This window comes from Cheilinus undulatus, linkage group 11, assembly GCF_018320785.1.
Source record: "Cheilinus undulatus linkage group 11, ASM1832078v1, whole genome shotgun sequence".
NCBI lineage: Eukaryota > Metazoa > Chordata > Actinopteri > Labriformes > Labridae > Cheilinus > Cheilinus undulatus.
In genome coordinates this window covers 48,648,110-48,668,641 of record NC_054875.1, presented here as the reverse complement: position 1 = coordinate 48,668,641, position 20,532 = coordinate 48,648,110, and the positions used below count along the sequence as shown (strand labels likewise).

General features: G+C 41.2%; 1 protein-coding gene across 5 annotated transcripts in view; it reads left to right on the top strand.

The window, feature by feature from the left end:
* Positions 1-20,532, top strand: part of gripap1 (GRIP1 associated protein 1) — a 71,003-nt gene that overhangs the window by 43,911 nt on the left and 6,560 nt on the right. For all 5 annotated transcript variants that reach the window (XM_041798869.1, XM_041798870.1, XM_041798868.1 and 2 more), the window contains 5 exons: positions 794-850; positions 1,060-1,159; positions 7,239-7,369; positions 10,440-10,556; positions 13,131-13,224. In XM_041798869.1, the coding sequence (XP_041654803.1) occupies positions 794-850; positions 1,060-1,159; positions 7,239-7,369; positions 10,440-10,556; positions 13,131-13,224 (499 nt within the window). The remainder of the gene's footprint in view (positions 1-793; positions 851-1,059; positions 1,160-7,238; positions 7,370-10,439; positions 10,557-13,130; positions 13,225-20,532) is intronic.

Sequence of the window (20,532 nt, the reverse complement as noted above, 5' to 3'; positions counted from 1 at the left end):
CATGTTGGTCGGCCGGCCACTCCTGGAAAGGTTCCCCACAGTTCACAGTTTTCTCCATTTGTGGATAATGGCTCTCAGTGTGGTTGACTGGAGTCCCAAAGCCTTAGAAATTTCTTTGTCACCCTTTCCAGACTGATGTCAGAGACTTTGTTTCTCATCTGTTCTTGAGTTTCTTTAGACGGCTCCGTGATGTGTTAGGATCTTTTAGTCTACTTCACTTCGGCAGGCAGGTTCTATTAAAGGGTTTCTGGATTCTCCAGGTCTGACAGTAATCAGGTCTGGGTGTGGATAGTGGAATTGAGCTCAGCCTTACAAAACGTGGGCTTTTTCTCTTGACATATGGAATCATCAAAACTGCATTTTATATTTACTCAGGTTATCTTTGTCTTATATTAAAATCTGTTTGATCTGAATCAAAATCGGAAATCAGGACCAAGAAAATACTTTCTCAAAGCCCTCTGTATTAACAGTGTTGGTTTTAAGAGCGATGCCCTTCTCTGTTCTGTAAACATCGTATTTTTGGCGCACCAATGTGAAGCCAAAATGAGCAATTGCATCAAAAAGTGCTCCGGCTAATAAGTTAATTGTTTTGCTTGTGCCAGCATTAAATGCATAGATCATTAGTTTGACTAATGGCTGCATCGATGATGCATTAATGTGAAAACAACAGTGGACCTTGAAGATGGAGATACACGGTTAATGCTTTGAAAAGCAGCATTATCTTCAGACTTAATACATTTTTTTTTGACTGTTTGTCATTTTGACTACCATTAAACTGTTTGTGTCTCTGCAGGAGATTAAAGACACGGTGGATGGACAGAGGATCCTGGAGAAGAAGGGAAGTGCTGCGGTGAGTTTGTTTTTATTGGATAATTTTAATAAATACAAACGCAGACGGACACACCGGGGGGACTGATGGACAGACAGAATTTAAATGGAGATGAGACGGAGTGAAAATATTTTGCAAAGTAATTTAAGAGCAGTCGTGCATGGAAAATAATAATTAGAGAGTAAATCCCTGACTGCTTTGTGTATGTGTGTTTGAATGTGTGCATGCAGCTGAAGGATCTGAAGCGGCAGCTGCAGCTGGAGAGGAAGCGAGCAGACAAGCTGCAGGAGAGACTCCAGGAGATCTTGACCAACAGCAAGACCAGGACAGGTACGGCTATACCTGAATGTGTGATATCATTGTGATGTCACTGCTCGGGGAGGTCTTACAGTCCAGCCACAGCTTCAGTGACTGCTTTATGTTTGAGTTGTGGCCACGGTCATCATTGTTGGCTCATTTTCTGTATTCTAAATCTCAGCTCGTCTGACCCTCAAATGTTCAGCATTTATGAACTATGGGAGTTAAATTATGCAGCTTTAAATTGAACTCATAAAGCGTGAAGTCAGGCATATGGAAGGCTTGGTGGTCAAATGGTAATTGTATGGGAACAGCATGGTAACATGGACACCAGAACATACCTTTTTATCATCCTGACTTTCTTTGAAATGTCATGTGACTTCAGTGCAACACAGAGGAACAAGAGGAAAAACACTCGGCCTAGCTCCTTTTGGTCCTATGTGTGGCTAAAAGCTGAAGTCTATGGGCTCAGGCAATTCTGGAAATGTCATCAAAGATGGCACAAGGAGTGGAAAATTACAATAATGTTGTACTCAAAGTAAAAAGTAGTCATTTTATTTTTACTCAGTATACTGAGTATTGAGTAGATATTTTTGGTACCTGAAGGGGTATATACCGAGAAGACCTGGTTCACAGTCTCCGTTCCAGTTCATCCCAAAGGTGTAGGATGGGGTTGAGGTCAGGGCTCTGTGTTGGCAAGTCAAGCTCTCATCAAACTATGTCTTTCTAGTCCTTCTTTGGTCTCTGGGCCACAGTCAAGCTGGAATAGAAAAGGGCCTCCTCCAAACTGTTGCCATGCAGTTGGAAGCATAGCATTGTCCAGAATGTCTTGGTCTGCTGAAGCATTGAGATTGGCCTTCACTGCAGATAAGGGGTCTAGCCCAGACCCTGAAAAACAGCCCCATACCATTATCCCTCCTCCACCAAACTTCACAGTCAGGCAGGTAACGTTCTCCCAGCATCCTCCACACCCAGACTCATCCATCTGACTGTAAACCGAGAAAATGATTGGTCACTCCACAGAAGTTTCCACTGCTCCACAGTCCAGAGCTGGTGTGCTTTACAACACTCTATCTGACGCTTGGCGTTGGACTTGGTGATGTGAGGCTTGCATGCAGCTGCTCTTGAAGCTCTTGAAGCTGCACAGGTTTTTGGGGGCTTTTAGTGCCTTTGATGATGGAGGAGGACAGTGGATAGAGTAAGAAAGTTAAATAAGAGAGTTGGGGAGAGACATGCAAGAAAGGGCCACAGGCCGGATTTGAACCATGGCGCACCTTAAACCACTAGGCCATCTGCGCCCCCTCGACGCACAGTTTTAGTGTTCACTAAAACTCTCTGGAAATAGCAGAGGGTTTGAGATTTTTCTGCACCTTAGCAGATGTTGACCCCACTCTAATTTTGTGGTTTTCCTCTCCATGGCTGAGCTGCTGTTATTCCTAAACTCTTCCAGTTTCTAATAATATCACTGACAGCTGATTGGAATATCCAGCATGAACCGTCTTATTGCAAAGGTGGCATCCATCACTGAACCAGGCTTGAAGTCACTGAGCTCTTCAGAGTGCCCCATTAAGGATCACAAATGTTTGAAAATGGACACTGCATGGCCAGGTGATGATTTCATACACTTGTGGGTCTGATTGAAGCACCTGAGTTCAGTTAATAGGTCTGGCCAAATACTTTTGTCCATATAGTGTATTTTGTTTCTCTGATAGGCCTGTAATTAATGTAACAGGTGGAACATTTATCCCATTATCCTCCAAGTTTCATGTTCTAAGTTTCTGCCCTTAATAGCACAGAGACATTTGTTTTGGTTTGTTTGGATGACATTGAAAATTCAAATCCAAGGATCAAAAAATTCCCCATAACACATCAGCAGGTGACAGATAGACTGTGCATGTGACCTGTTTGACCTTTATTCTTCACTAGTGCATCAGAACCTGATGTGAAACTAACAGAAAGAGTACTTAAATCTCCTAAACTGGCAGCACTGCCCTTTAAATTCTTAAGTAAGGAGTGTCAGCAGTGCTCTGACAGATTGTTTGTGTTTGTGTGTTTGTCCTGAGTAGCTGAGAGATGTGATTGTAACGTGACCGATGGGTCCGATAATCTGCGGCATGCTCACCCTGCATCAGGAGGTTCTGGCTCAGTCCGGAACCTGCTGCTCAATATTTAATGCAGCGCTCTGATTCTCAGCGCTGAGGTGGACACACTGGCGTCTACTAGCAAAACACACACACCAAATACACACAGCCACAACACAAACACACACAGTACTGTATAGTCAGTCCCTCTGTGTTCTTCTCTTCTAAACTGCATTGTTTTCTTGTTTAGGTTTCTTTTAGTGCAGATTCTAATGCCTGTTTCTTTCCTGGACTTCCCTCTCTCTTCTTCAACAGTCCTTATGTCACACTCACACACCCCCACTCTCACACACACACACTCTGAAACACACTCTCAGAGCGGTGCAGGGCAGTCCTCAGCATCATGTATAATCTATGAGCAGTGATGAATGTTTAAAAAGCTCTTCTGCACAAACCTGAGAATCAGACATTTTAAAGTAGCCTACTTATCTCTCTGCCCACTCACAGCACCTGCATTAAAGAGACGGTCCACTGCATTAAAGGGACGGTCCACTGGGTTAAAGGGACAGTCCACTGGGTTAAAGAGACGGTCCACTGGGTTAAAGGGACGGTCCACTGGGTTGAAGGGACGGTCCACTGGGTTGAAGGGACGGTCCACTGGGTTAAAGGGACAGTCTACTGGGTTGAAGGGACGGTCCACTGGGTTAAAGGGATGGTCCACTGGGTTAAAGGGATGGTCCACTGGGTTGAAGGGACGGTCCACTGGGTTAAAGGGACAGTCTACTGGGTTGAAGGGACGGTCCACTGGGTTAAAGGGATGGTCCACTAAATTAAAGAGAGGGTCCAGTTGGTAAAAGGGACAGTCCACTGGGTTAAAAGGACAGTCCACTGGGTTAAAGGGACGGTCCATTGCATTAAAAGGACAGTATGCAGCATTAAAGGGACATTCCAGTGGGTTAAAAGGGTGGTCCACTGCATTAAAGGGATAGTCCACTGCATTAAAGGGACAGTCTAGTGCATTTAAGAGATGGTCCAGTGGGTAAAAGGGATAGTTCACTGTGTTAAAAGGACAGTCCACTGCATTTAAAGGATGGTAAATTGAGTTAAAGGGGCATCACTGAGTTAAAAGGACAAACCTCTGTATTTCGGAAGGCTCAGCGTGGTTAAAGGGAAAAACATCTGTATTTAAGGGACATTCTAGTGGGTTAAAGGGATAGTCCACTTGATTCAAGTGAGGGTCCACTGCATTAAATAGGTGGTCAGTTGTACTGAATGATATCCCAGTTAGTTAAATGTACAGTCCACTGCATTAAAGAGAGAGTCCACTGTATTAAAAGAGCGGACTCGTGGTTAGAAAGAACTGGCCGCTGCATTTCAGGTCAAGAGAACATTCTACCTCATCAAAGGTATAGTCCAGTAGATGAAAGGATCAGTCCACTACATGAAAGGGACGGTCCGCTGCATTAAGAGGGCAGTCAAGTAGGTTCAAGAAACAGTCTACTGTATGAAAGGGACGGTCCGCTGCATTAAAATTATGTTTCATTGCTTTAAAAAGTTCATAATGTGGGTTAAAGTGATGGCCAGATGCTTTTAGGGATAGGTTAAATGGATTAAAACATCAGTAAACTGCATTAAAAGGATGGTCCACATATTAAAGGGACAGTATTGTGCATTCAAGGGACAGTTCAGTAGTCTAAAGACATTCTTTACTCACTAAAAAGAACATTTCACAGCACTGTGATAGTAGACTACACGGTGATTGATGGTTGTGCACCCTTGGACAGCACACAACCTACCCCGCTGGTTCATGTCTCAAACACAGTACAGCTCAGAAAAGCAAGAGTGGCTGGGTTTGAGTTCACTAGATCATGCAGAAACAACAAGAGCAAAGCGATGATTCCTGGACGTGCCTGGGCTGGACTCTAGTGCATGCTGCAGAAACATGAGTATTGACATGATGGTGGGTGATGCTGATAGAACGAGGTATACAGTTGAAACCAGAAGTTTACATACACTATATAAAAAGGCACATAAACTTTTTTTCTCACCGTCTAACATTAAATCAGATTAAACTTTTCCTGTTTTTGGTCGATTAGGATTACCAAAATTATTTCTATTTGCTAAATGCCAGAATAATGAGAGAGATCATTTTTTAGACAATTTTTTATTATTTTCTTGAGAGTTAGAAGTTTACATACATTTCATTAGTATTTGGTAGCATTGCCTTTAAACTGTATGACTTGGGTCAAACATTTTGGATATGCTTCCACAAGCCTCTCACAATAGTTTGCAGGAATTTTGGCCCATTCCTCCTGGCAGAACTGGTGTAACTGAGCCAAGTTTGTAGGCTGCCTCGCTCGCACATGCCTTTTCAGCTCTGCCCATAAATTTTCAATGGGATTGAGATCAGGGCTTTGTGATGGCCACTCCAAAACATTGACTTTGTTATTCTTAAGCCACTTTGTAACCAGTTTGGCAGTATGCTTAGGGTCATTGTCCATTTGGAAAACCCATTTGCGCCCAGGCTTTAACTTCCTGGCTGATGTCTTGAGATGTTGCTTCAGTATTTCCACAAAATGTTCATTCCTCGTGATGCCATCTATTTTGTGAAGTGCACCAGTCCCGCCTGCAGCAAAACAACCCCACAACATGATGCTGCCACCCCCCTGTTTCACAGTTGGGATGGTGTTCTCAGGCTTGCAAGCTTCCCCCCTTTTTCTCCAAATGTAACAATGGTCATTATGGCCAAAAAGTTCAATTTTAGTTTCGTCAGACCACAGAACATGTCTCCAAAAATTAAGGTCTTTGTCCCTGTTTGCATTTGCAAACTGTAATCTGGCTTTTTTGTTTCTTTTGGAGTAATGGCTTCTTCCTGGGAGAGTGGCCTTTCAGCCCATGTTGGTACAGGACTCGTTTGACTGTTGATAATGACACACTCTCACCAGCTCCAGCCAGCATCTTCACAAGGTCTTTTGCTTTTGTTCTTGGGTTGAGGTGCACTTTTCGGACCAAAGCACGTTCATCTCTGGGACACAGAACCCGTCTCCTTCCTGAGCGGTATGATGGCTGGACATTCCCATGGTGTTTATACTTGCGTATAATTGTTTGAACAGATGAACGTGGCACCTTCAGGCATCTGGAAATTGCACCCAAGGATGAACCAGACTTGTGCAAGTCCACAGTTCTCTTCCTGATATCTTGGCTGATTTCTTTTGATTTTCCCATGATGTTACACAAAGAAGCAGTGTGTTTCAGGTGTGCCTTAAAATACATCCACAGGTGTGCCTCTAATTAACTCAAATGTTGTCAATAAACCTATCAGAGGCTTCCAAAGACATGACATCAACATCTGGGCTTTCCCAAATTGTTTAAAGGCATAGTAATCTTAGTGTATGTAAACTTCTGACTTTGAAGAAAGTAATAGAAATTGTCTAAAAAAAACATTTTCTCATTATTCTGGCATTTAGCAAATAGAAATAATTTTGGTAATCCTAATTGACCAAAAACAGGAAAAGTTTAATCTGATTTAATGTTAGACAGTGAGAAAAAAAAGTTTATGTGCCTTTTTATATCGTGTATGTAAATTTCTGGTTTCAACTGTACATGAACAGTTATGGTAAGAGGGACCATCAACTACACAGCTTGGTCCCTGTGATGTAGCTGAATATCCCTTTAACCTGTTGGACTTTGCTGGTCCACTGTCTTAATGGTATGGTCTACTATATTAAAGGGATGGCTCACAGCATTAGTGGGATGACCACAACATTAAATAGATGGTTGACTGTATTAAAGGGGCAGTCACTATAATGTTTTCCATCATCCCATGGACTTTTATTTTGAAGCTTCAGGTCTGGCATTTTTGCCACTCCCAGGTTGTCGTTAGCTCTTGTTAATCTCGGCCCACGTTGCCCCGCCTCTTTGACTTGAAACAGGACCATGACTAACTGAAGAAACATCACGCTGTATTGAAGAAGACTGTGTCTTTATGAGAGAATTTTCCTGATCTAAATCTCATCTCTTCCTCTCTGCAGGTCTGGAGGAGCTGGTTCTGTCAGAAATAAACAGTCCCAGCCGGACTCAGCAGACCGGAGACTCGTCCTCCGTCTCCTCCTTCTCCTATAGAGACATGATGAAGGAGTCCCAGCCAACCAATCAGAACAAGGTGGGTGAAGCCTGAAGTCACCTTTCCAATACCAATTGATATTACTAACTTGAGATATCTTCCCTTTTCCAACGTCTCACCCTGCACTCTCTTGTCCCGTTGTCTCCTGGGTCGCAGCCTCTGAGAGGCTGCATAACCTTTGTGGTTATGACAGCTGTTACCATTGCGACACAACATCCCATCATCCCCCTCTCTCTATTTTTGTGTCCTTAAATTTTACATTTGTTTTCTCTGGGGTGTTTAAAGATCCTCTGCTGTGGTTATTTTTAGCCTCTTTACTGTTTCATCACCGTGTCTGTGAGTTTCTATTGATAGAAACACTGTAAATAGAGCTGACGGCTCCGCTTTACCCAGCTGAGTGTTTCTGTCACTACTTGGGATGCTGTAAAGTCAACCGGGGGGTCAGTTTACTGTGGGGCCTCGGTCGTCTTTGGCAACAGCATCACATGGTGACGGAGTGGATGCAGTTTGTGAGTCTGTAGGTGGGTTTGTGTGTGCGTGGCTTCCTGCGGCTGTGACATTTCCCGTCGGACACCTGCGACTGCTTTGAAGTCATCAGCTCGCTTTAAAGGCTGCAGTATGCCTCTTGTGTTTTTATCCATTTGGTTTATCGCTGTTTATCGTCTATATTTCTGTTAATTGATGTGATTAATCACCACCTTTTTAGACTTTTTTAGATGTTTTACATGCTGATCTCTAAAAAACAAAGTGTAAATAGAATCAGGAACAGCCTCCGGAGAAAAATCTAAAAGCATCCATCTCTTTAGGACATTTTTGTATTTTTCCTCCTCCTGAATGCTTCCTTGTTATTGTGGAAATAAACACTCTAGTGACGCCTGGTAGATTTTAAAAACAGATCATCCTCTAATTTCTGCAACATCAGTTGTTAATGCCTTACAGCTGCAGCCCGAGGCATTCTGTTTGTGTTCCCGTCCATCTGTTCTTCTCTAACAGGAAATTTTAGGAACGCCTGGAGGAATCTTGTTAAAAATTAGCCTAAAAAACGGTACACCAGCTTCAGGATGAACTGATTCTGGTGGTCGAAAACAACTGATCATGATAATTCAAGGGATGTTTTTGGTAAAAGCTCAAAAATAATTGTGTTAACCATGTCAAAATAGCTGGTGTATGCTGTCTCTTCACACTAAAAAGGTTCCTGCTTTGAGTCCTGGTTGGACTGGGATTTCTCTCTGTGGAGTTGGCATGTTCTTCTCATGCATGCTTGGGTTCTCTCCAGGTTCTCCGGTCAATTGTGCCTCTAAATAACCCATAGGTCTAAGTGGGCCTGGTTATACGTCTCTGTATGTCGGCTCTGCACTTAACCGGCAGCCAGCCCTGGGTGGACTCTGCCTCTCGCCTCTCTGCCTCAAGTTAACAGGAAAAGAGGCTTTTTTGTCAGGGATGCAATAGTTTTTTTAATGAAAGTAACTAATAATGGATTACTGGAATTTAAAACTAACGCATCACATGGATTGTTTCCAAAAACAAGTTATCTTAGTCCTCTAAGGCCCCCTGGGTGGGAGGTCAGGGATTTCAGGGGTTGGCATGAGGCTCCTCTGAGGTTCTCATAATGATATTTGCACATATGAACTGTTCATGATGAAACTTTTATTAAAGACTTTACACAAAGGCTTTTTTATGGGAACAATGTTTTTTTTTAAACAAAACAATTAGAACTGGAGCTGCAAGCAGCCCCGTAGGGCCCTCACACCCCTCTGCATGTCGGTGTGTCGCTACTGCGGGTGTGTAGCAATAGTTTGGTGTTAGCAACCCATGCAGATGGATCTTGAAAATCCTCTCAGGACTGTTGTTAAGTCAAAAATAATGAGTAGATTTGACTTTGTGTATGATGTCATACTGTCTATCAACTGTAGGTGGCAGTAGGACAAAGCCAGATTCCAACACGGCATGTGAATGTAGCAGGACTGGATTAACCATGTAATCCAGAGAGGGTGGGGCTTTTTAGGTTTAGAGGTTCTTACAGTAGGTGGCGCTACAGCAGAGCCATTAAATGAACATTTGAATTTGTAGGGGAGCAGACTCAGGCTGAGCAATTCACAAAAATAACCTAATAATCAAGTCACAATCATAGAACATCGGGTTCTTTCAAAATAAAACACAATGCACGGGATCCTGATCATAAATCATCACTTTATCAACATTATGTCTCATCCTGTAGCAAGAGCAAAGGGTCACAGAGAGGTCAGTGGGTCACAGAGCTACAATGGCGTCATTGACGAGGAAAAGTTAACTTTTGGGGACATTTAGCCAAAGAATTTTACATAAAACCACAGATCCTTTAAGCAAACATTTACCTTTTAACTTCCTACTGTACTCACGCAATGGAGGAAGCTATAACATCATGTACTTATACTGGAAAGGATGATACATTAACCCCAAAAGGTAAAATAGTCCGCTCTTGACATGCTATTCCTGCGTGAACTTGCAGTTCTCCAGTGATCTCTTCCTGATGATCAGGGCTGCGCACCGCGGCGCTGCGCTCTAGACTCACTTCCAGTGGGCGAGGTTGCTCGCCTTTCGGTTGGAGCAAAACCGCGGCGCTTCGGTGCGCGGCGCGCATGCTGTATATGGACATTCGGGGTGACTGGCGACCAGTCCAGGGTGTACCCTGCCTATTTACCTCCATTGTCTTCAAACATTTTCTACTGCCCCTGACTCTCACTGTAAACTCTTCTGTCTGCACTGCTCCTCCATGTGCCTCTGGATATTTCCAGGTTTGCTTGCCAACTCTTAGCAAAAGATTTGTTTGGCCAGGTATGGGACGATCTTTACCGTCAAGTCAAGGAAAAAGACTTGGTCTGAAAGCAGTGAAAGCTGTGCTGGTTCAAATGAAAACATGCAGGAATTAGCTTGTTAATCCTCCTTTATATACCATATAAAGGAACCAATATGGGGACTGGCCGCAGTTTAAATCATGGTCTTTATTAGAAGAAATACAATATTTTAGTTTGCTTTTTTTACATTCCATTGTTACTACCTGATGTGACGTTCTGTTGAAGTTTGATCTCTGTTTAAACAAGGTTTTGTTCTCTCTCGCTCTCTCTGTCAGTCCGGAGGAGGCAGCCCTCAGTCGCAGCGTCCGGCTGAACTCTCCGATGACGAGGTCGGGGAGTTATTTCAGCGCCTCGCTGAGGTTCAGCAGGAGAAATGGATGCTGGAGGAGAAGGTGAGGAGACCTTTGTTACCATGACAACCACACGTCCTTCCTCTGTCCTCCTGTCGAACTTTACAAAAAAAAAACATTCAAAAAGTGAAAGAAAGGAAAGCTTCACCTCTTTAACGCGTCAGCTGTTCTCTCCGACGTCTTTTATGCCTCACTGGGCGCTCCGAGTCGACAGCCGGGTCAACAGAGAAAAGTTCAGCCTGTTTTTAGAACCAGGTTTATGTTTTTAATGTTTTTATATGAATTATTAATGTTCTTTAAAGTATTCAATATTTCTGCTGGTTCCACTGTGGACTCAGAGCTGCTGATGCTGCGGTTATTATTCTTCTTAGTTCCTGTTAATACTCCCTCTGTTCTAAACCATAAACCTGCTTTTATTTCTGTCTCATCATATCTGACTTCTGAGGTGTTTTTATTTTTGTTAAATATTTTTCATTAGTGAACCAATAAGTTTGTCTATAAATTAGAAAACAAATGTTGATGTACCGCAGACAGGCATTATGGAAAGAACATTTGATGACAAACAATTAGGTCTTCTTAAACTGGTTTGTTACCTGAAATTTCACAGTCACCTAAGTATTCAGAGCCTTTGCAGAAACTCTACTCCTTGACTGGGGTCCATCTGTGGTAAATTAAACTGACTGGACATGATACTAAAGGCTCACACCTCTCTATAGAAGGTCTCACAGCTGACAATGATGTCAGAGCAAAAACCAAGCCATGAGTTCAAAGGTCAGAGGAGCCGCAGTCCTGCAGAGACAGGATTGTTGACTGGCACAGATCTTGGGAAGTCTACAGAAACAGTTCTGCTGTACTGAATGTTCCCAAGAGAACAGTGTCCTCCAGAATTTTCACATGGAAGAAGTTTGGACCAACCAGGACTCTTCAAGAGTCCTTAGTCAAAAAAGGAGACCAAGAACCTGATGGTCACTGACTGAGCTCCAGAGATCCTGTGTGGAGATGGAACAAAGTTCCAGAAAGACAAGCATCACTGCAGCCCTCCACTGATCTGGGCTTTATGGCAGATTGGATAGACAGAAGACCTTCCTCAGTGCAAGACACATGAAAGCCTGCCTAGATTTTGTAAAAACACACCTGAGGGCTCTCTGTGAGAAACAAGATCCTCTTGGCTGATGAAACCAAGATTCTAAACGTTATGTCTGGAGGAAACCAGGCACCACTCACCTGCACAACACCAGCCCAACAGTGAAGCATGGTGGTGGCAGCATCATGCTGTGGAGGTGATTTTCAGCAGTGGGGACTGGGAGACTGGTCAAGGTTGAGGGAAGTCTGAATAGAGCAGAGTACAGAGATATCTTCAATGAGAACCTGGACCTCAGACTGGGCCGAAGGTTCACATTCCATTATGACAATGACCCTAAAGGCGCTTTCACATTAGGCCCAGTTGTTTCAACCACGTTGTGGAGCGACCCCTTGTCTGTCCCTTATCCGGGCGCGGTTGCCACCCAGCGTTGTTCGTTTACATTCACACTAACCAAAACGAACCAGGCTTTGGGCTCAAGTGCTCTTGGATTCAGGACCGGGCTCCTAGTGTGAGAGCACCCTATGACCTCAGCCAAGACAACAAAGGAACAGCATCGGGACGACTCTGTAAATGTCCTAGAGAGGACCAGCCGGAGCCAAACATCGCTCGAGACTTGAAAATGTCTGTCCACAAACGGTCCCAACCTAGTCAGATTGAGTTTGAGAGGATTTGCAAAGTAGAGTTGCAGAAAATCCCCCAATCCAGGTGTGCAAAGCTTGTTTAGTCATATTCAAAAAGACTGGAGGCTGCAAATGCTGCTAAAGGAGCTTCAGCTAAGATCTGAGTAAATAGTCTGAATACTCATGTCAATGTGATATTTCAGTTTTTTTATTTTGATAAATTGGCAGAAATTTCTAAAATTATTTTTTCAATGTGTCATAATGGTGGACTGCATGTAGATGAATGAGAATAAGATTATTGTTTTACTATAACATGAGTCTGTAACATAACAAGATTGAAAAAGTGAAGGAGGTCTAAATCCTTTCTGAATCAACTGTATGTGTAGCGATTATGAATCATGTAGCTCAAACATGCTGGAGGGGCTGCGCCTTACAGGTTGCTGTGGAGTTATTTGGTGATGCACATACAGCTAAACTCCAGAATACTTACACTCTCACTGTAATTGAATTCAAGTTTTGGTAAGTTTTTCAGCATAATAAAGCCCCAAATTAGCATTACCAGGAGTAAAAGGAAGACCTTTGGTTTGAATAAGGCTCTGGTACAGACTGGTGCTTTGGCCCTAACCTGACTCTAGAGATTAAGTATGTGGGATACAGAACATTCACAAGGTTTCAGAGGACCCTCATGGATTTAAAAGTAAAACATAATGTAATATTTCCCTTTTTGTTGTTAAATTCAGAACTTTACTTTCTGATCCTGAATTTCAGTAGGCCTCACTGCAGAATTTTCAGTTTGCAGACCTTCTTTCATATTTTTGTTTAACCTTGACAGAAGTATGTATTTAAATATAAAACTTGTATTTTTTCCTTTAGCTGCAGAATACTGAACAGATATTTTTTTTCCTATGTAAGGTGAAACACCTGGAGGTGAGCTGCTCGTCGATGGCTGAGGACATCTGCAGGAAGAGCGCCATCATAGAGACCTACGTGATGGACAGCCGCATAGGTAACACTCACATAAGCACGTGGACTGAATCATGAAATGAAGAGGTTACACAGATTCAGAGGATGCATGTCCTATCAGAGCAGGATAATTTAAACTCTTTAAACAGCTGCTGTGTGCCGATTTTAAGTTGATAAAGCTTTTTATTTTCATGATTTATGCAATTTTTTTGACTAAAAATTACTCCTAAGCCAGATGCCAAGATAATGAGCCATGTAACGTACACTTTAGCACCTTTCTCTTAGTGGTTCTAACTTTCCCTTTAAATCTGCGTTGAAAAGGGATGCACAATATGGGCATTTTTGCTGATACTGTTATTTAAATGCAGATCAGACCTAAAACTTCAGTCTTACTGTTTACCTGAAATGTTTACAGCTGCTAGAGATCAAACTCCACAGTGGGGTTTGGGAGTAAAAGTCATGATCATTTTTTCCAAAGTGGATATGAAAAGTTGTCATTATGTCATAATAATCCAAGTTAGTCTTACAACCAGCTACTGAAGAGTGAAATAATTGTATAAGCTCCTGTAGAAGATGCACGTTTGTGTGGTATCAACCTTATTTAAAGAAAAATACATGGTTTATTAACAATATCAGTGAAATGAACAACACTAGCCACAATCCCAAAGTCAAATCAGCTTATATTAGCTAGAAATATCAGCCTATATTATCTAAAAATAGTTGGCCTATATCAGCTGTAGATATTGGCCTATATCAGCTGTAAATATCCGTTTATATCAGCCAAAAATGGGCCTCTATTAGTTATAAATATAGGCCTATATAAGTTGTAAATATCATCCTATATCTGCTATAAATACAGTGCTTAACAAATTTATTAGACCACGCTAACCCTAACAAAGTAAGGTTTATGCCACAGCTGCCCTAAATTAACAGCATTGGTAATTACCTAAATCATTTTTGATGTTTCTGCAATGGTTAATACACCAATATGTAGAAGCTCTTTAACCCAAATGATATTTTTCATGCTAAACTATCATTATTATTGTTATCCATGGATTTTCAAATGTACTGATTTACAAAAAAAAACTAAAAACAATTGTAAAGCACATTAATATTTCTTGATTAATTTGTCAAATTATAGTTATTTACTTGCATTCCTGAGCAGAAAAATGAGTTTAAGTGGTTGAATGTCATGCTTGATTAATTTCTGACTTCTCAGAGAAGCCCAGTGAGCCGGCTCAAATTTGGGTATAAAAATGTGAATTCAGTTTGAAATTCCTCATTCCTGTTCAAAATGGTGAAACGTGGAGAGCTCAGTGAAAATGAAAGAGTCCGCATTAAAGCACTTCATGATGCTGGATGGTCTTTGAGACAAATATGACAGGTGGTCTAATAAAGTTGTTAAGCAGTGTATGTGCCTGTATTGGCCTTTATCAGCAATAAATATCAGCTTGTATCAGCTATAAATAATGACCTATATCAGCCTGACTCAGCAGTAAATATTGGCCTATATCAGCCAAAAATTGGCCTTTATTAGCTATAAATATAAGCCTATAATATCGGTAAATATATTTTTAAATCAGCCAAAAATTGGCCTTTATAAGTTATAAATATAGTTCTACATTAGCAATAAAAATAGGCCTATATCTGCCTAAATCAGCAAGAAATTTGGGCTTATATCAGCTGTAAATATCAGCATAAATCAGCCATAAATATCAGGCCATTTCACCTAATAAATATCAGCCTTATTCAGCTATAATGATCAGCCTTATAAGCTGTAAATATTGGCCATTATCAGCCTTAAATATCAGCCTTATGAGCTTTAAATATTAGCCATCATCAGCTGTTACTATCAGCCTTATAAGCTGTAAATATTGTCCATTATCAGCCTTAAATATCTGCCTCTATAAGCTGTAAATATTGTCCATTATCAGCTGTTACTATCAACCTTTATAAGCTGTAAATATTGGCCATTATCAGCTGTAAATATCAGCCTTTAAAGCTGTAAATATTGGCCATTATCAGCTGTAATATCAGCCTTTAAAGCTGTAAATATTGTCCATAATCAGCTGTAAATATCAGCCTTTAAAGCTGTAAATATTGGCCATTATCAGCTGTAAATATCAGCCTTTATTTACCACCAAGTTTTTAGAGTTTTCGGCAGGGACAGTAGGACTACGTACTTTAAAGAAGGGATTCACTAGATCATTGAGTGTATATATTAGCATGTAGTCAAATATTCACTTAGACATAGGTCTGTGGTAGAAACATTTTTCCATTTTTGGAATTTAGGCTGTAGTTTGGATTTTTCCAAATTCTGCTACTTCTTGTGCCAACATGGCGGCGATAGCAAAGGGCAGGAAGCAGTATGTCTTTATGTTTTGTGTTTTTTTTTTTTTTTAAACAGAATATATGAAAGAGATTAAACATTTGCACAAATGTCCACTCTGATTCAAGGATGAACCGGTTGGATCTTGGAGGTCAAAGGTCAAGGTCAGAAACCACCAGGCAGGAGTTCTGGTTTTTATCTTTGACGAGATAAAACAATAATTGTAAACTAACTGTGAGACTGATGGGATAAGTGAGAGATCTTCCAGAGATTTCTCTCCAAACCAAGATGACCATAAAGTGGATCAGTCAGCAGGTTGAGAGTGGGCTCAGCGTGTCGTTTATCTCACACGGACACTTTAATCTAACGCTTCAATTACCTGAACACGTGTACATTCACTCGCGCACGTTCAGTCTGTGTTTATCTGTGAAGGAACAGCGTGTTTAACTCTCAAACATGATGGCGTTTGTGTCAGGGAGTCTGCTGATCACACCGATCAATGAACGCAATCAGAGGGAGAGGTTTTAATCTCTGAACTCTGCAGGAGGAGGCCTGGGCAGGATCATACCAAACTTTATCATTCTGGAGTTGTGACTGCCACTTATTTATTTATCCAGATATATTTGGTAGAACTCCACTGAGCTGAAAGATATGGAGGTATGATACTTGTCTCTGTGTTTCCCAGCCATAGGAGGAGAATTAAATTTCTTTTTACTGTCTTTGTGTCTCTACATCAGATCTTTCTGTCTCTCTTTCATCTCTCTGGGGTTCAGTGCATCTATTTTTAGCTGTTTTACTGTTTCAGAGCTGTGATGCTGAGTGTGTCTGTTTGTAATAACTCCTCAAATCATCAGCTGATTTATTTTTCAATTAAACCTCCTCTTCTCCTCCTCTCAGTGCACCTGTCCCTGCTGACGTCCATGTTGAAAATAGACTATAAACTCTATTAAAATGGGTCTATTTTTCCACTTCTGTCATCAGCTGATAATAATAATGTTTGTTACTTACAACAAAGCTGTAACTGGAGGCTGTCGCTTCTCTCTGGATTAGAACGACTGAACAGAGAGATGAGACGCATGATGGACTCAAAATGTTCACATCAGTAAATGTGAAACCCTCACAAGTTTATTTTTCTTTTTTAAAAGTAAAAATTAAGCCTTTATAAGCCTGTTTGTGCCATGCATCACTTACTTGCTTTTCTGTTTTTTTTTTTTTAAATACATATACATATATATATATATATATATATATATTTTAACACAGAGACCGGTAATGAGATTACTATTCTTTCATGTGGTCCAGTGTTGATTTTTCAGAGCTGAAACTGATTATAAGTCCTTTTTTGGCACCTATAACCAATGTTTGGAACCCGTATGTATTTACAGAAATAAAAGAGCGTTTTAAGAATTTTTATCTCAACCGTGCTTTCACACCTGGATCATTTGGAGAGATTTGGCCGGGTTCATTCAGACTGATACGATCAGGACATGAAAACAACATTGGTTTTCTCATCCCTGTCCAGTAGTCACTAGTGTGTGGTAATAAAACAAGGCAATTCAGGTCTCAACTGAGAATAAAACAATAACAAGCATCTGCAGTCCTAGAGGGTCTTTGCACTACTTTCTAGAGGGGGTAACGATCCATCGGTGTCTATCGATACATCAATTATCTAATCAGATTGATAAAAGGTACAAAAAGAGGAACAATGACTTGCCAGATTACTTGCAAAAAGTGTCCATAGTATAGCAGTCAAAACTGAGAATCCGAGGCACTCTGATGTAATACACATCATTTTTCAAACAGGGATTTTTACACATTTCACATTTTTGAACAGGTAAAATATAGGTGTTTGGTCACATGACGCTCAGTCATCTGACAAGGTTCACCACGACATTGAAAAAAAGCGCAAGACAAATCACTGACAGCAGATATCATAAGGTACAAAACACTATGAAATTATGTTATGTCCCCTTAAGGCTTCTGTAGATAGAGTTTTTGTCAGGTTTTTTTTCCCTGGCTCACATTTGCGACCCACTAGAAAGAGCTTCATGACCCACTTTTGGGTCCTGACCCACCACTTGAGAACCACTGCTTTAGAGTGTCCAGAGTTCACGAGAAAATAGAAATGATTGATGCATTAGCAACATTAGAAAACAGTACTGTACAGTGAAGTGCAGCTCTTTGTTCTTTTCAAGGGTTTTTTTATTCAATACTGAAATATTTCAGTACATTTGCCTAAAATCGTCTGATATGGATCATAGGATGATATATCTATATATACCTATATACAGATTTTGTGCTATCAGAAAATATTTTACTGTTGTTTATAGGGATGCAAGAAAATGTTGATACACGAAAATAATGTGATATTTTGTGACACAAGACTGTATCGATATTTTAATAATTATTATTTTAATAATATTTTACTTTGTTGGTGTGGTAGTTTGTGGTGTAATTTCACCCCCTGACCACTAGTTGGCACCAGGCATTGACTCAGACAACAAGATCACGTGAGCCTTCCGGTCTGAGCGAGCCGGTTGCTCGTACCTACCCAGAAGCGTGACTTCTGCTGCATTCATAGCAGATATGTGGACTTATTTTGGCTCCTGAAACATTAAAGACAGTACAAACTTAGACAGGAGTCAAGTCGTTTGTAAGATATGCAATGCCAGAGTGAAGTACTCAGACAACACGACGAATCTGAGAGTTAGACATCATAGCAATAGCATTAGAGCTAATGGCTAACGTTAACAAACAAACCGCTGGTCTGTACTCATGCACCTATAATCACAGTCAGTACTTTGCTTTATTTGTAAGGACCTGCGCCGTCTTAGTGTCTTTAATAATGAAGGTTTCTGTAATACGATTTAAAAAAAAAAACACTGGCCTGTCACGTCATGCCCTCCCCCAAACACAATCCATCAGCACTTGTATGCAACAATCAGTTTTCCAGGCTTTTCAAACAAAAACATGGGCCACTGGCCTGTCCACAATCCCCCCAAGAATCAGAAAGCATCCATTTCCTGAGAGGGGCGGAGTCAGACAGCTCATTAACATTTAAAGCCACAGACACAGAAACAGCTCGTTCTGAGCAGGGCTGAAACAGAGGAGTTTTTAGACATGCAAAAATCCAATACTGGAGTGTTTTTTCAGCAAAAAACTTCACAGGCATGTTTGGGGGACCTCTGAGACCAATATAAACTTGTCTTAAAGTGGTAAAATGTGTGACCTTTAAAACTTTACATAAGGATCAGCTGATGCATGTCTTGTTCCAGCAGCCCATTTTTCTTTAGAGTGCCCCGGTTCCTTAACGTGGACCTTGTTGACCTGGGCGATGTTCGAGCTGGTATGGCTCTATCATAGGTTGACCCGCTAAACCTGAGGAATGGCATATAGTCCAATGATCCAACTGGATTTCACCATGTCGCCCTGACTGGGATTCAAACCCCCAATCTCCAGCACTACAGTCCGTGTTGTGCTGAGCTATCCAAGCCATTATCACAATATATTGATATTGGTATCGCCAGATTCTTGCCAGTATACAGTCCTAGTTTTCCAAAATATCGCCCTAATACTGTGCTGTGTTGAAGGTGTATTGTAAAAGAGCGCTGCCAACAGAACAAGCCTGACAGTGGCAAAGAAAACGTTACAAATGCCCTTAGGCTCTAATCTGTCACCTCGTTCTGATCTGCATCCAAAAAGAGTGGAGATATTTTTGTTATTAACACCAAAGTGAGGTTTATAGAGTGTTTTTCTATGCGGCGGAGCGCTCCCACAGAGCTGTAGTACTACTGAAACAACTGTGACACGCTCAGTTAGGCTCCACAACAACTTTTAACTACATTTAAATCCATGCTGAATGTATATAAGCGTGCATGCGTGCTTGTGCTCAAACAGCTGCAGTATCAAATATTCATCACACTCTCTCAGAGTCCAGTCTGCAGCAGCAGCTCTCACTTTTACTGCCCATTAGATTTACCATTATTACAGCGTTAATGGGAGAGAGAGGGAGCAGAATCAAACCAGTCAGACATGAAATTGAAAACAGCAGGACAGAAAAAAAACAGAGGAGAGGAAAACAGAGTGATAGAGCAGAGGAGAGGTAAGTATTAGTACGGCACATTTCACTCTGAATAAATCATCCACTTTTGATCCTGTCCTCTGGTTTAGAGGTGATTTTGATGCTTTAGTTTGTGTTTAACTAGGGATGCTCAATATTAGCGATATATCCGTGTCAGTGAGTTTGACTAGTGTAGAAAGGTAACCATGCTCAGGTCCAGCCTTTGAGTGCAGGCCAGCAGGGGACTGGAGAGCAGGACAATCATGGTTACCAGCTCTAATGTGAGTGCACACCAACAGAGCTGCAAATTTTCACCTCATATTATAAAACATGTTCAAGATAATACAGCCTTTATGTTTCTAATATCAGCTGAGAAAAGGGAAGAGAAGAAGGAAAAAGGAGACGAGGAGGATGTTTGTTTTATGGAGCTCAGTAGAAAGCTTTACAAGCTTGTTCATCATTAAATTAGACGTTAACACACGTTCAAGGAGAGTGTGGCTGCTGCTTTAAAGGGACTGAAACACACATAAAGATGGAGGCATAAAAGTGATGGAAGAAAAACAAATGAAGGAGAAATAAAAGAGATAGTGATCATCCTGAGGAGGCTGCTGCATTTTATATACAGCACACTCCTACCTCAGCAGCTGTGTTCCTATAGAGCAGTCGTGCTGACTGAGCAGAGTATGCAGTAAATATTTAAGAGCTCAACACCTGTATGTATTTACCTGCAGCTGAACAGCTGGACGTTCTGCTGAAGGAACGCAACAGAACCCTCACAGCCTCGCCTCCAGTTTCCAGTGTCTTATTTAATGTAATATTTATGATAAATGATCAGAATGAATAACATTGCAATGCAAACTGATGGATCATCCAGATTCCATGTCTGCCATCAGTGTAGATCCAGAAGTATTTGATCCTTTGCAATATCATTGTAAATGTAGCTCAGGCTCCTCCTATCCCTC